Below are 14,757 nucleotides of genomic sequence, written 5' to 3' on the forward strand. Positions count from 1 at the left end.
CAGACACTGCTCATTATTACTGTGTGAAATGGTTTTGGAGCACTCCAAGGTTCCATTGTGATAAAGAGTCTGACAAAAGCGGGTATTATTGACTTTTACTGGCCCCAGCAATCTTGGTATGTTTAGGTGTCAGCGTGCATATTTCTGATGCTGTTGGTGGATGGTATAAAAGAGTTGGAGTGGTGAGGCCTGAGGGGAGCTGCTGGGCGGAGGAAAAATTCAGCAAAAGGAAGACGCTGAAGAGCTGTGGTGTTTGGACACAGAAGATGCTAGAAATCCTGTTGGATTGGGGTACTGGAGATGATGATTGCTAATTTATTGATGGTGAAAAGGAGTGACAGAATCAATATTAATGAATATTTGGTATGTAGCAAACACAATTTAATTCTGAAGTATAAAGGCAGATGCTCATACTAAAGGATTTTAGTGAGGCAGAAAGGAGATTGCAGTGGATATGGAATAAGAAGGATATGAGATTATACAAATCGAAATATACTAAATTGGTACTCAAGAAAAGAAAACAGATGCTATTTTGTGGGCCATTGAGAGAGAGAGAGAGGATGGGGGAGAGAGAGAGAGAGAGAGAGAGAGAGAGAGAGAGAGAGAGAGAGAATATGAATCCCACCTCTATATGAAGATATAAATATATACTTCATAAGGTTGTCTTATGTCATAGCAAAATTTTCTTTTTTTCTATTATTTTCTTTTTTTTCAAATTCTGTTTATTGAGTTTTAAAATAATCCAGCAATAAACAATTCATATGATAAATTGACAAGACATTTCAGAGTACGTGGTTTTATTTTCTATACGTATGTATGTTGCACTCATACGGAAGGCAGCGTGGATTGCATGCATCAGTGTCACAGTCGGCACCCAACACCAGAACAGATGCCAAGCACCCTGGTCTCGGCTCGTACCTCACCAGTTAAGTGACCGCCTTTGGCCTCGGGAGGAGCCCTCGGCTTACTCAGATGCCACCTGGACTTAACGAGAGGTGCAAGGCTTAAGTTCTGGCACAACTGTTTACGAGGATGCTGGAAGATAGGAAGCCACCAGGAACAGGCAGGCCGGGCCAGCACAAGCAGATAGAATAGTCGGACAGGCCAGAATCAGGATAGAGATTGTAGAATAGTCGGAGAACAAGCAAGGTTTCAGGATTGGAGAGAACAACATAGTTTCAGGCAGGCAAGGTCAGAATTGGAGAGGTCAGAGTAGTTTCAGGCAGGCAAGGTCAGGATTGGAGATGTCAGAGTAGTAAGCAGGCAGGCAAGGGTCAAACACAGTAGATCAAAACAGGAATCACAAGTAATAACACCCAGGAACAAGCTAATTGAACCTAACAACGGGCAACTTGCTGAAAACAAATTCCCCCTTAAATACTGTTTGAATTTGGCGCCATTGCGCGCTGACGTCACACGCCAGTGCCACTGCGCCTTTAAGAAACGAGCGTGCGCGGCGCACGTGCCTTAGAGGAAACCGGCACCAGGAAGGAAGGAGGAGCTGCGCAGCGGGCGTCCACGCCGAAGGAGCAGCAGTGGACCCTACTGCCCACTAGACCACCAGGGTAAGTCCTGAAAATCAGTTATCAGTTGTATCTGTATGTAATCTATATGTTTGATTTAGACACTTTTATTGTACAGTGCTGCAATATGTTGCCCTTTTACAAATATGTGTTAATATAAATAATAATAACAATAACAACAACACAGGTGCAGCATAGGTACAGAAAGATTGCTGAAAGTGATCATCTCATTAGTACATAACCACAAAAATAGTGACACAAAAGAGTGTTAAAAGCACTTAGGGTCCGTTTACTAAAGCGCGGTAAAAATATAGAATATAGAATATGTTTTCACCAGTTTACTAACCTGCGTTAAATATAAAATTGCGAATTTTCTTGCGCAAGAATATGTGTTCGCCAGTTATCACATTTTCTGAAAATAACGCACGCATACGTACACATTAATACCTGGTTTACTAAACAGCGATATGTACGAAAGACAAAAAAAAAACGGCACAATATTCTCAAAATTTTATCGTCATCTATATAGTGGCGGTAAATTATTTTTTCACCAGAAAATTCTCAAAGGGAAAATATCCCATAACACCTTGTTTTACCCATCATTCTGTTCCTGTTGCCATTCCTGACAGGAGAAGATCAAAGATGTTTTGGATTATTCTTTTGTCTGTTTCACCTGAAAGACGAATTATGGCTAGGAGGGACCAAAGGCTTCGTCAGCCTAGAATAAACTACATTTATATCAAGCACACAGATTTATTGATAAAACTTGTTTATGAATTGTATTTATATGATTCTATTGGCAGGGGATAAGTCTTGTGACTGGTTGTATTGAAATGTGGATTTATATGATGAATACATGTTTGATTGGGTGAAATCTGTTTACTGTCTTGTTGATAATATCTATAAAGTTTAGCAGTTTTGAAGATACATATCTGGCCATGAATCATGCCATAATAAACGCCATAAAACAAGATTATTTTATAGCATAAATATTTGCAAACTTAATTTGTTGGCAGAAAATTCGCAACTCGCTAAAATTACCGCTAACGTGCTTGATTCTAGTGACGATGGGCGCTCTGACGCTGGGCGTCGTGACGTCACTATTCTGCCCCAGATTTCAAAGTTTGGCTCCAAAGCTATAAGTTAAAAGCCTGATTCACCATTTTCCTGTGCCTAAGCTAGGTTTCAGTAACTGTTCCCGCTCAAGCATTATTTCTATCTGATTATTTGGTTTTCGACTCTGCCTGACACCCGGTTATGATTCCTGCTGCCTGCCTTTGACTCTTCGCCTGTTTGACTACGCCTATTCTAAAATCCTTGCAGGTACCTCGCTTTCAGACTTTTGGTTTAAAGGAATAGTTCAGTGTGAAAATAAAAACTGGGTAAATAGATAGGCTGTGTAAAATAAAAAATGTTTCTAATATAGTTAGTTAGCCAAAAATGTAATGTATAAAGGCTGGAGTGACTGGATGTCTACTAAAACAGCCAGAATCCAACTTCCTGCTTTTCAGCTCTATAACTCTGAGTTAGTCAGAGACTTGAAGGGGGGCCACATGGTACATTTCTGTTCAGTGAGTTTGTAATTGATCCTCAGCATTCAGCTCAGATTCAAAAGCAACAGATATGACCCATGTGCCCCCCCTCAAGTCTCTGATTGGTTACTGCCTGGTAACCAGGGTAACCAGTCAGTGTAAACCAAGAGAGCTGAAAAGCAGGAAGTAGTGATCTGACTGACATGTTATACATCAAATCACTCCAGCCTTTATACATTACATTTTTGGCTAACTAACTATATTAGAAACATTTTTTATTTTGCACAGCCTATCTATTTACCCAGTTTTTATTTTTACACTGAACAATTCCTTTAATCTGCACTTCCTTGTTGGTTTTCCGCAACAGAAAGCCCGGGGCCCCAAAGGGCGTTGTGAACACCGGAGTCCGCAGGGTTAACCTGTGCAACCGAGTGTACTCATCACGCAAGGTTTTGATAACGTGATCATTACACTGAAAATGTGATACTGATGCAGTGGAATGATACCAACCATTGTAGGACTAATAATTTATTTAGTTGGTTTTGTGTATTAAAATTTCTAGCTGCTGTTACCATCAATCTACAATCTCAGCCTGAACTGCAGCTGAGTTCACATATAATTTTGAACCCTGAGAATTCTTTCTCTTGGGTTCCTCTGAGACAATTGCAATATCTTTATTTCTGTCCTGCCTCAGTATAGCTCTTCATTTTATATTATACATATTCTGCCCCTTCTTCTTCCTAGTGGGATATTGGTTCATTTTCATTTCCCCTTTATAGTATCTTTATATCTCTATACTATATTTTCATGAATCCCTGACCAGCTTAACACCTAGATTACCTCTGGTATATGACCTTAGTGTGGGTAACCAGGAAAGTGATGGTAAAATCGATACCTTTGATTAAAGGGGTTGTTCACCTTTGACTTTATTCTAAGACAATTTGCAATTGGTTTTTATAGTGTATTAGTTGTGGTTTTTGAGTTTAGTTTTTTTTATTCAACAGCTCTAAAGTTTGCAGACATTTTTTTCAGAAATCTGTTTGTTAGGGTCCAAATTCCCCTAGCAACCATACATTGATTTGAATAAGAGACTGAAATATAAATAGGAGAGACCTGAATAGAAAGATGATTAATAAAAACTAGCAACTACAATACATGTGTAGCCTTCCAGAACATCTTTTAGATGGGGTCACTGACCCCCATTTGAAGGCAGCAAAGTGTCAGAAGAAGAAGGCAAATAATTGAAAAACTATGAAAAATTAAGAATGAAGACCAGTTGAAAAGTTGCATTAGAATTGGCCATTCTATGACATACTAAAAGTTAATTGAAAGGTGAACCACTCCTTTAAACAACTTTTTTACTCAGAAGGAAAAATGTTAAATCGTTTTTTTCCCAATCTAACTGTTTTGCACATTGTACAGAAATCCCAACATTTGCTCATTTCTGTGTAATGTTAATTGTAGCCAGTCTGCATTCCATGTTCCTTCCCAGATAACTGACCCCTACTGTGAGAGCAAACAAAGCCAGGACCCTCAGGTTCCCAAAAAACATAATTGGCCAACAAGTCCTGTTGTCTTAATCCTACATGCAATTGAAACTGGGCCTGTTTATGAAATGTCACCCATTGGCCCAACATTATTATACTATGATTGGTACCATTCCAATTCAGGGCTGGATTGGACCCTAAAATGGCCCCTAGAAAATAATAATAATTGCCCCTGGGGAATATTGTGCTACTGGCCCCTCTGGATGCTGCATTTGTGGTTCACAGAATGAGTCAGGCCATGTTCTTAATTTACAACAGCTTTTGGTCCTTTTGTGGCTTACAAAGGTGGCTGCCAAAACCCAATGTAGTCTTTTTACACATGGAAGATCACAGACTACCCAGCTGTAAACATCGCAGCTGAACCCACATGCACCAATGACCAGCAGTAGCTGTACTCAACCCTGGCATAATCCACATGCTAAACCCCTAAGTGCAGGCTGGCTACAATAGAAATTCTAAGAAAAATGTGTACTGTTGAACCAGCCACAGTGTGGGACTGGGGCACCTGGGGCCCACCAGAGAACCTAGTGTAAAAGGCCCCCATTTACTCAAAAAAGCCAGAAAAGGAAAATAAATAAATGTATACCAATATACTATTATACTATATACTATTTGTAGGAATATGCTTAAAACCATGATTCTTATACCTTCACCTTTAAATTCTTACATTACAGAGTTAATTGCTTGTAACTGTTTAGTGATAATACAGAATCAATATTATCTGTACAACTTGTAGAAACTGCATACTGTTACTGAAATATATGTAACTTCAGCTGTTGCACTTTAGTTATTTCTGTAACTTTGACATCTTGCCTCCCCCACCCTATGTAACTTGTTTGCTTCTTCTAAATGTAACACATGCTCTATTTGTGTGATTCTGCAAACTGTGCTAAATGTTTGTGTCTCTCTCCTTTTATGCTCTTGAGGGGGGGGGCTATAGGGAGCATGCAAAAAGTATAAGAGCTCATTCTGTATGTTAATAAACAGACTAGCTTTGCATCATATCTTGTGTGGTGTACTGCTTGTCTCCCGGAGATCTCTGGATCCTAAGTGAGGAGCTCCAAGGGCGTGGCAGGTGGAAGGGTGGTCAAGGACCGAAAACCCTACACTATTTTGTGTACTATTTTGTGTATCATGCTCATGCTGAAAAACTCTCTCTCCCTGATAACGTCAGGGTATAATATGCCTGCCTGTCATTGAATATCTTTTTTCACACCATTCAGTCTTACTTACACAGAGCTACTCAATATCAGGGACTGATATAAATTTAATAAATAAGAACTTTAGATTGTAAGCTCACTGCACAGGGACTGATATGAATGTAATAGGGACTTTAGATTGTAAGCTCACTGGGGCAGGAACTGATATGAATGTGATAGGGACCTTAGATTGTAAGCACACTGAGGCAGGGACTGATGCAAATGTGATAAGAACTTTAGATTGTAAGCTCACTGGACAGGGACTGATAAAACTGTAATAACATCTGTTAAAGGGATCCTGTCATCGGAAAACATGTTTTTTTCAAAACTCATCAGTTAATAGTGCTGCTCCAGCAGAATTCTGCACTGAAATCCATTTCTCAAAAGAGCAAACAGATTTTTTTATATTCAGTTTTGAAATCTGATATGGGGCTCATTTCCCAGCTGCCCCTGGTCATGTGACTTGTGTCTGCACTTTAGGAGAGAAATGCTTTCTGGCAGGCTGCTGTTTTTCCTTCTCAATGTAACTGAATGTGTCTCAGTGAGACCTGGGTTTTTACTATTGAGTGTTGTTCTTAGATCTACCAGGCAGCTGTTATCTTGTGTTAGGGAGCTGCTATCTGGTTACCTTCCCATTGTTCTGTTGTTTGGCTGCTGGGGGGGAAAAGGGAGGGGGTGATATCACTCCAACTTGCAGTACAGCAGTAAAGAGTGATTGAAGTTTATCAGAGCACAAGTCACATGACTTGGGGCAGCTGGGAAATTGACAATATGTCTAGCCCCATGTCAGATTTCAAAATTGAATATAAAAAAATCTGTTTGCTCTTTTGAGAAATGAATTTCAGTGCAGAATTCTGCTGGAGCAGCACTATTAACTGATTCATTTTGAAAAAATTGTTTTTTCCCAGGACAGTATCCCTTTAAGCAAAGTCCACGCAACTGAAACTTGAAAGGCAGTCCACGTGATATTAAAGTATGTAACAGTATATATACAGACACATTTTATAATTCATTGATCATTACATGACTAAAAAATAATGTTACACTTCATTAATCAAATAGTAATTCAGGGAGTATTTCATTTATATAATTAAAGTTTAAAGCATTCATTGCAAGTAATCCCATCCCCATAGCTTAACCAAGGATAGGATAGGAGTATGGAGATGGGCAGTAAGATAAAAAAAAAACTTAATAGGGCAAACAGAAATTAAGAAACCTCATGGTTTTAAATGTAAAATGAAATTAAAGAAGTTGATGGTGGGCACTGAGGGTTCTACATACTGTGTGGGTTATGGGTGTAATTAAGGCCCACTTTGAACAGCAGCTTCCTCCTCCACAAGGCAAATTCCAGACAGGCAAACTCACCATACGTCACCAGCACAGTAGTAGAGGGGCCAGGCAGCAGATCCTAATTATCTACTACAGATCGAATTGGCAGGCAGAGGCGACGCGAAGAAGGTGGTTGTAAAGGCCAGCAGACAGCCCACTAAAATGCCCAGCAAAAATCGATCCAGCTAGCCAGAAACTGCATATCCACAGCTGCTATCTACAGTGCCGGGCCAATGCGGGCAGGCGCCCTAGGCAGTCTGGCCCGGCAAAGCGCCCAATACGCGAGTGCGCATGCGCGAAAAAAAACACTAGTGCGCATGAGTGAAAAAAACAAAGGCGCATACGTGAAAAACTTAAGTGCGCATGCGCAAAACAAAGATACGCACACGTTGGCCAGAGCAGGGACCGGACTAGGGGATAGCAGAGGCAGAGAAGGTGCATGCCTGGCGCCCCTCCAGCTCTGCCTACCCTTAGTTCCGGCCCTGGCTATCTCCCTGACACACCTGTCACTGATTCTCCCCATGTGAAGGATGCTGGGCACTCAGTGACATCAGCAGGGCGAGAGAGAGCTGAAGACACGTGCAACCGAAGTGCCACAAGCAAAGGAAGCAGCATGGACAGTCCGGTAGCAGGTGCAAAGGGAAGTGGCAGCAGCAGGGCCCACTAGGTCTGGGGGGGGATGTGGCAGGAAGTGTAGGCGAAAAAATTTTTCACAAAGCTGGAGCGTTTTAAAAAAATCCGATTTTTGGTAAAGAAGCTAGGTAGAGAGTATGCTTGTGGCCGGAAGGGCCCACAAGCACTGGGGCTCACCGGGATTTTTCCCGGTTTCCCGGTGGACCAGTCCGACACTGACCAGCCATGCGGCAATAGAGAGCCTCATTCCCTAAAGGAATTGTTTTGTGATCTGTTATACGTACATTACTCCCATCCTTGCTTTGCTGTATACCTTAATTGAGAGGAAATCACTTTGGCAGGTGTATAGGAATATGAGACATAAAAGAAGGGAGTTTATAAGATATGAGGATGGCCATGATCAGGAGTCAGCAAAGTGAAAGCATTGAACATTGCATTCAGCAGGTGGCATATAAGGTATACTGAAGACATGCCAGAGTAGATGATGGTAAGCTTCTCTAAAGAGATGTATTTTAAGAGAATGGTTAAAGACAGAGAGAGTATGAGAAAGTCAACTGGAATGTGGGAAGCTGTAGCATAGTCTTGAATGTGAGCATAAAAAGAGGTAATGAGTGAGAACTTGATTAGCGAGTAGATCAGTAGAAGAACATAAAGGGTAGTATAGCAAGTACATGGAGAGAAGTACAGAAATGTAGAGCTGAGTAGAGTTGTGAACTACTTTGAATGTTAGTGTAATTAGTTTGAATTTCATCCTGATAGGTAGTGGAAGTCAATGTACTGGCAGAGACATGGGAGAGGAGAAACTGTTGCTAACCCGTGCCTGACTACAGCATTTATGCACTGGAAGGTGACAATCTCTGTACACTTGACAAAGGGCATGCTGCCCCAAAACATTCAGGGGGTTATTTATCAAAGTCTGAATTTATCTCAATAATTTCTGCTACAAACTCCGATCAAATCAGCTCGGGGTTTTTTCTGCTTATTTATTATCATATTTTCCAGAAAATTTGCTTTGTGTGAAATAATCAGATTTTCACGATTCTTTAGGATATTTTATCAGATTTTCACGAATTTTTCAGATTTTTCATCCGAAAACTTTGGGGTATTGCACGAAACCCAGCGCACATCAAAAAATCATTGGCACTTCTGCCATTGATTTATATGCAACCTCAACAGGTCTGAGATGCTGGATTTTCAGATTCAGACTTTTCCATCCTCAGGGTTTAATAAATTCAGAAAAATTCTGGATTTTTTAAAAGTCCGATTTTTGTGTTGACAGGAGCACAGGAGGATTTTTATAAGAGGACCTAATTCTTTTGCCACATCTGAAGTAACTGTACTATTAAAATTGGAGGTAAATTATAAGATAATTACAGGAGCCAAAACATGATATGATAAGAGAGCAAATCAGAATTTTGGTGACATATTGGGTGATAAATGTTCGTATTTTGGAAATATTCCTTAGGTGAAAGTGACATGATGCAGTTATTTGCATGTGAGAAATGAAGAACAGGGCAGAATCAAGGAAAACCCCAAGATACAGAACCTGGGGAGATTGGTTTATTAGCGACAGTAGACACTTCTAGGATGTTTTGGGTGTTGGGGAAATGAGAACCAATTCTGTCTGAGAGAGGTTTAATTTAGGGTTGCGTTGGGACCTACGTTAAGAGATCTGGGTTGAGACTGGGAGAGAAAAGATACATTTGAGTATTGTCATCATACAGGTTGTCTTAGAAACCATATGAATGTGTTTGTCAAGGGAAGTATACAGAGAAAATAATAAGGGGTCTAGAACCTAGTCTTGAAAAGCCCCAACAGACAGAGGTGTGAGAGAAGATGATACTCCATCAGAGGAGACACAAAGGAGAGATGAGAGGAGGTGACCGTGATCAGTGGTGCCAAAAGCTGCTGAGCGATTATAACTCTGTAATGTTTTTACTATAGCTTTGTTGTTCACATGCATAGAAGACACAGCTGCAACAAACCACACTCATCAGTTACTCCTTGATGGGAGGCAAGTACTAAACTAAAGATGGAACATAGGTTATAAATGTCCTATTCAGGCCCTCTTCATTCCATTGTTAAACCCCAGGGCGTGGGATATTTTAACAATGACCACGATAAGGTAAGGAAATAAATTTAAAGCAATAAATATCTGTACTTATAACAGTGTTAGCAAAAGAAAAACTAGTAGGTGGAAGTTAAGAAGCACCAATAAATAACAGGATAATACATCATAATGCTTGACATAAAAAAGTTAGTTACCCAGTCATTGCCATAAGCAAATGTTACTGGACCTCACAGCAAAATCATTTTAGGGCCCCTTAAAGGTCTGTAAATGACAATTTTCATAAACATATATAGAAAAAAAATTTCAGTCGACATCCTACTGGGTCCCTATATCCCCAAGACCCAAGAGCAATAGCTGCTTGCTCTGTAGTTACAGACACATACTTGTCAAACCTGATCTCCTAAATGAAAATCAGGCTGCAAAATATTTTGGAAATTAAAGGGTAAAATCTGAATTTTAAAAAAATAAAAATTCGTTTATGGTGGAATATCAACACTATAGGGCAGATTTTGTCCAATTCGACTAGGGAATTGTTCAAATTCAATTTAAAGATTCATCATACACTGGCCCTTTAAGAGCACGATTTTTAGACTATTCATCACCTAAAACCTGTTGCTGTTTTAGTCAATGTGAGACATCCTGATAGACAAAGCTCGAATTGAGTTTTTAAAATTCGAGTTTTCGGGTCGATCCTATTCACCCAAGTTTAGGAAATTCAAATTTTTTTTTAATAAATTTCGATTGGTCTAATTTCGAGTTCATGGGACGGATTCTATAATATCTTCTCTTCTATTCTGAATACATTTTGGCGTACCAGATTTCTATGCAAGAAAACCAGAAGTTCTTTTTCACAGTTTCGAAAACAAACACAATTAAGTCAAAAGCATGTTTGTACTACATTTGCATTAGACCAATAAATATATATTATACCAGCTTATTAATATACTATCTATGACTCCACACTTTGATTCATGAGATCAGTGAAAGTGTAGATTAAACATGTGCTGGTACCAACAGGGAGTTCCTCCTTTAATTACTGATGAAGCACAATTAGTGATGAAGCTGTACAATACACTTAATACACATTTATGATCGACATATCTCAGAAGCATAAATGTTCCAAATTCACATTTTAAACATCTCTAGAAATGCACAAAATGCAGAACATGCATGCATTCTATGCAGACAAAGATCCTAAAATGTTAGTCTTTGGTAAACTTTATTTTTTAACACATTCTATAAATGTTAATAACTGCTTTCATAATACAGGTAGTCTTCGTATTAGGAATAGTCAATTTCCAGTAAAACTAGTAGATGATTCTATGGTGTGTAAATGTTATATTATATGTGATATGGTTAACGAATATATTATCACACTGGTACAGATCCATGATGTACCCCATTCCACAAGTATATACTGTACCCACTAAGGGAGATTGTCTATGATACATTTAGCTCAATGTCTAAGATCTAGATCTAGGACACACTGCATGCTATAGATCCCACAGTCTAGAATTATAACACATATGGCTTGGGTTGCTACAAGTCTAGCTTATTTGTTTAGTGACACATAGAGATGGATTCATTGTGTATGTCTTCAGTCAAAGCAGCAAACTGATTGTTACAGGTAAGATCCAAACCTTTATATAAACATATATGTTTATAAATTAATATATTGCTAAAAAACTATTTTGTCTAACAATACTTTGATACTTAGTATTTTAAGGGGAAGAAATTTCAATTACAAAGGCCAGTAATGTACAATAGAAAATTTTTATATTATAAAGCCTACCCCAGTATCTTGTAAATTTAATATACGCTCATCTTTCTTTGGATAAAGATGTTGGCCAAAATTTTATTTAAACATCATTAGATGATATAACAAAGTTCATGGCCAATCAGAATTTCATTATACAAGCTAAGAGGTAAGGTATTTTGAGTAGCATCCAATAGACAATGGGCTGCTGTGTGGGTTTTCAGTGAAAGGAGCAAACTCATTGTTACAGGTAAGAATGAGATGTATGTAGATATATGTTTCATTACATCAAACAATCTTTATTTATATGTTTAGCTGTTATCCAAAAGAAAATATTTCTTTCCAAATCTTGTACAGTTTTTCATTTATGTTTCTGTTTGTATGCAATTGCAATGCGTTTATTGAACAGGCATAATATCATGGTATATTTTTCTGTGTTGGTTAAAACAACTTTAAAAGGATAAATACGGGGAGGTGTTTTTAAAAATGTTTGGAGATTTTCTTCTTCCACTAAGGAGAAATATGAATTAACCATAGAAGCAATTAACTCATTATTACAATTTTTTCTTTTAATTTAATTCCACCCTTTCCCGATTCATTGTATTAGTGGAATTTTAAACATGCTTTTTAGCTTTGTTTATAACCCTAACCTACAAAACAGTGCTAAGAAGCTTTTATATTGAAAGGTTGATCAAAGTCTGCATTTCCAGTTTCCCATTTACAAATTATACAAAATGAGTTATCATTTAACACAATATAAATTATATATAAGAATTGCAATTAACTAGAAATGGACATTGGAGTTACAGTGAGTTATCACAAACATTTACAATTCATTGGAGAGTGTATTATTAAATTATTTCATGAACATACTTTTTAACCTTGTAAGTAATGTTTCAGATGCTATAAGTCATGCCATGCATTGGATTTTGCATTGGGTTGACAATTTTTTGTTCCCAAGTACCTTTGAAAACTGATTGTACTAGGGGTTATGAGACGGGAAATAATGTATAATGACAATGTGTGTTAGTCTTCAGTCAAAGCAGCAAACTTATTGTTACAGGTAAGAAATACAAATCATAATGTTTAGTGATGCAATGGACACAAAATGTATTCTTTTATAGCAGGCTATTAAACCATACATGTTACATGTTGTTATTAAGATATTTATTTCCAGAGGTTTCTTTTTAGTAACTCTGAAATGCAGATTTCTTTCAAATTGTTGCTGATTTTATTCAGCCCCAATATTACTTGGACATTCAGAATGAAAGTTGATCCACTGTAGTACAACTTTTATTTTTCCATCTGTCTGAGATCTGGGAAAGCTTGTTGTAACTTTCTGAATAATGTAATCACAGAAAGATGAATAGAGTTTGTGGGACCTTAAAAGTTCCAGGAAAACATAATAAAATTAAATTTGAGGTCTGACCTTATATTGTTAACTCTTATTTTGCAATACGTTGTGGCTGCATGTATTGTATTTTGCACACGTGCATGAATATAGATCAATTATATGGCTATTAAATAAACAATATTTTGTAGATATTATTAAGTCTTACTAAGAATGCCACATTCTATACCAATCCCTGCTTTGTGATTCATAGATCAGAATATTGTGTACAGTAACAAAAGTTGCTTATCATTTAGTTATTTAAAAGATGAGGTTATACAAATACAATTATTTTCACTTTTTAGCATTATTTTAACCAGTGCAGAAAAATAAAAGTCATGATTTTTACTGTAATAACAATATTGAATTCTTGGATTGCAGTATGAACATATATATATGTTTTGTATCTCCGGGAGGGGCACATATTATATCAGTATACTGTACATAACACTCTTTACTTTATTGATATAAAAGCGTAGATACAGTTGAAAACATATTCAAGTGTATTACCCCCAAAAATCTTGTGTGTGAAGATAACATATAGGTCATTATGATGATATGAGAGAAAACCAATGTGGCCTGTGGCTGTGTTTCATTTTTTAAAATGATAATTGTTATTTATGAAGCATACTGGATGGTTTTATAGATTAGAATGTGAAAAATAAGATTTCCAGATTTTTAACATAACTGTTTCTCTGTCTTTCCTTCTAAGTGGATAAATTTCCTGAACCTGCCCTCCTGGTGTTTCCACCATACACTGAAGATAATGAAAGTAAGGACAGTTCTACTCTGACTTGCCACATCAGCAAACTTGCAGTAAGCCTGGTCAATGTGAAATGGCTTATCGATGGCACAACAGTTCAAGATGGAGTCTCAACAAGTAACCCTGTCCGGGAATCAGACAACACTTTTAGCATGAGTAGTTACTTGACCCTGGCTTCCAAAGATGTAAACAAAGACCGGATGTATTCATGCATAATCCAGCAAGAAGGTTCTTCTGCCTTCATTTCTAAAGGTGTCAAGTTATCACAGTGTTAATGCACTTTGCACTTCTCATAAATCCGTGAAACATGTTATATTCTTCTTACTGTTTAGAAATCCTGGATTAACATTCTTTTTTTATTGTACACACATGAAGTGCTTAAGGAATTGAACAGCAAAATGTTCTTCTATTTTCTTCTTACTATCGAATAAAACTGCTTATGATTATTCTTATCATCTGCAACTCTATAAAACTAGAAATATGTTGTATTTCCTCTATGTCCATTTAATCTTATAATGTAATGCTTCTGAAATAATCACACTGTTTTGGCTACACATATATATCTTTTAAACTCCAATAAAAATCATACTTTCACCAATTTTCTTATCTCTGTTTACTGGAATATTAATATTGTAAATCTATATCTGGGTTTTTAACTGATGAATCTAATGGTTATATGCTCATAAAAACAGAAAAAGGCAAACAAATTTGTAGTATAGGTCTGCATTGTAGCTACTCAGAATGTAAACTCATTACTGTGTCTGGTTTAAGTGGAAAATAGACTTTTTCAGTCTGCTGAAAAGCACCACATGTGCTGTGTTTAACAAAGGAATAAAAACTAGGGGTACCACGGATGTGCAAAACAATACATTTTTAGGAATCATGTGTCTTTTGCCTTCAACTACTCAAATCAAGTACTAAAATATAAAATGTGTTAGCTCTTGAAGTTATCATCAGTTGCCCACCTTCCCTAAATTCCTGGACAATAATACCTCATACCAAAACAGAGTGGAT

At 37.6% G+C, this 14,757-nt stretch overlaps 1 protein-coding gene across 12 annotated transcripts in view; it reads left to right on the plus strand.

Annotated features, from left to right (window-relative positions):
- The window catches only part of XB5806080.L (immununoglobulin light chain L homeolog), a 107,784-nt gene extending 93,443 nt beyond the window's left edge, over positions 1-14,341 (plus strand). For 6 of the 12 annotated variants that reach the window (XM_041561914.1, XM_041561955.1, XM_041561932.1 and 3 more), the window contains exons 3-4: positions 11,425-11,461; positions 13,693-14,341. In XM_041561914.1, the coding sequence (XP_041417848.1) occupies positions 11,425-11,461; positions 13,693-14,018 (363 nt within the window). In that variant the 3' untranslated portion in view covers positions 14,019-14,341. Of the gene's footprint in view, positions 1-11,424; positions 11,462-11,803; positions 11,841-12,616; positions 12,654-13,692 lie in introns of all 12 variants that reach the window. The other 6 variants (XM_041561979.1, XM_041561936.1, XM_041561919.1 and 3 more) reach the window with 4 other exon arrangements.
- Positions 14,342-14,757: the final 416 nt, after the last annotated feature.

Source organism: Xenopus laevis, chromosome 1L (genome assembly GCF_017654675.1).
Source record: "Xenopus laevis strain J_2021 chromosome 1L, Xenopus_laevis_v10.1, whole genome shotgun sequence".
Taxonomy (NCBI): domain Eukaryota; kingdom Metazoa; phylum Chordata; class Amphibia; order Anura; family Pipidae; genus Xenopus; species Xenopus laevis.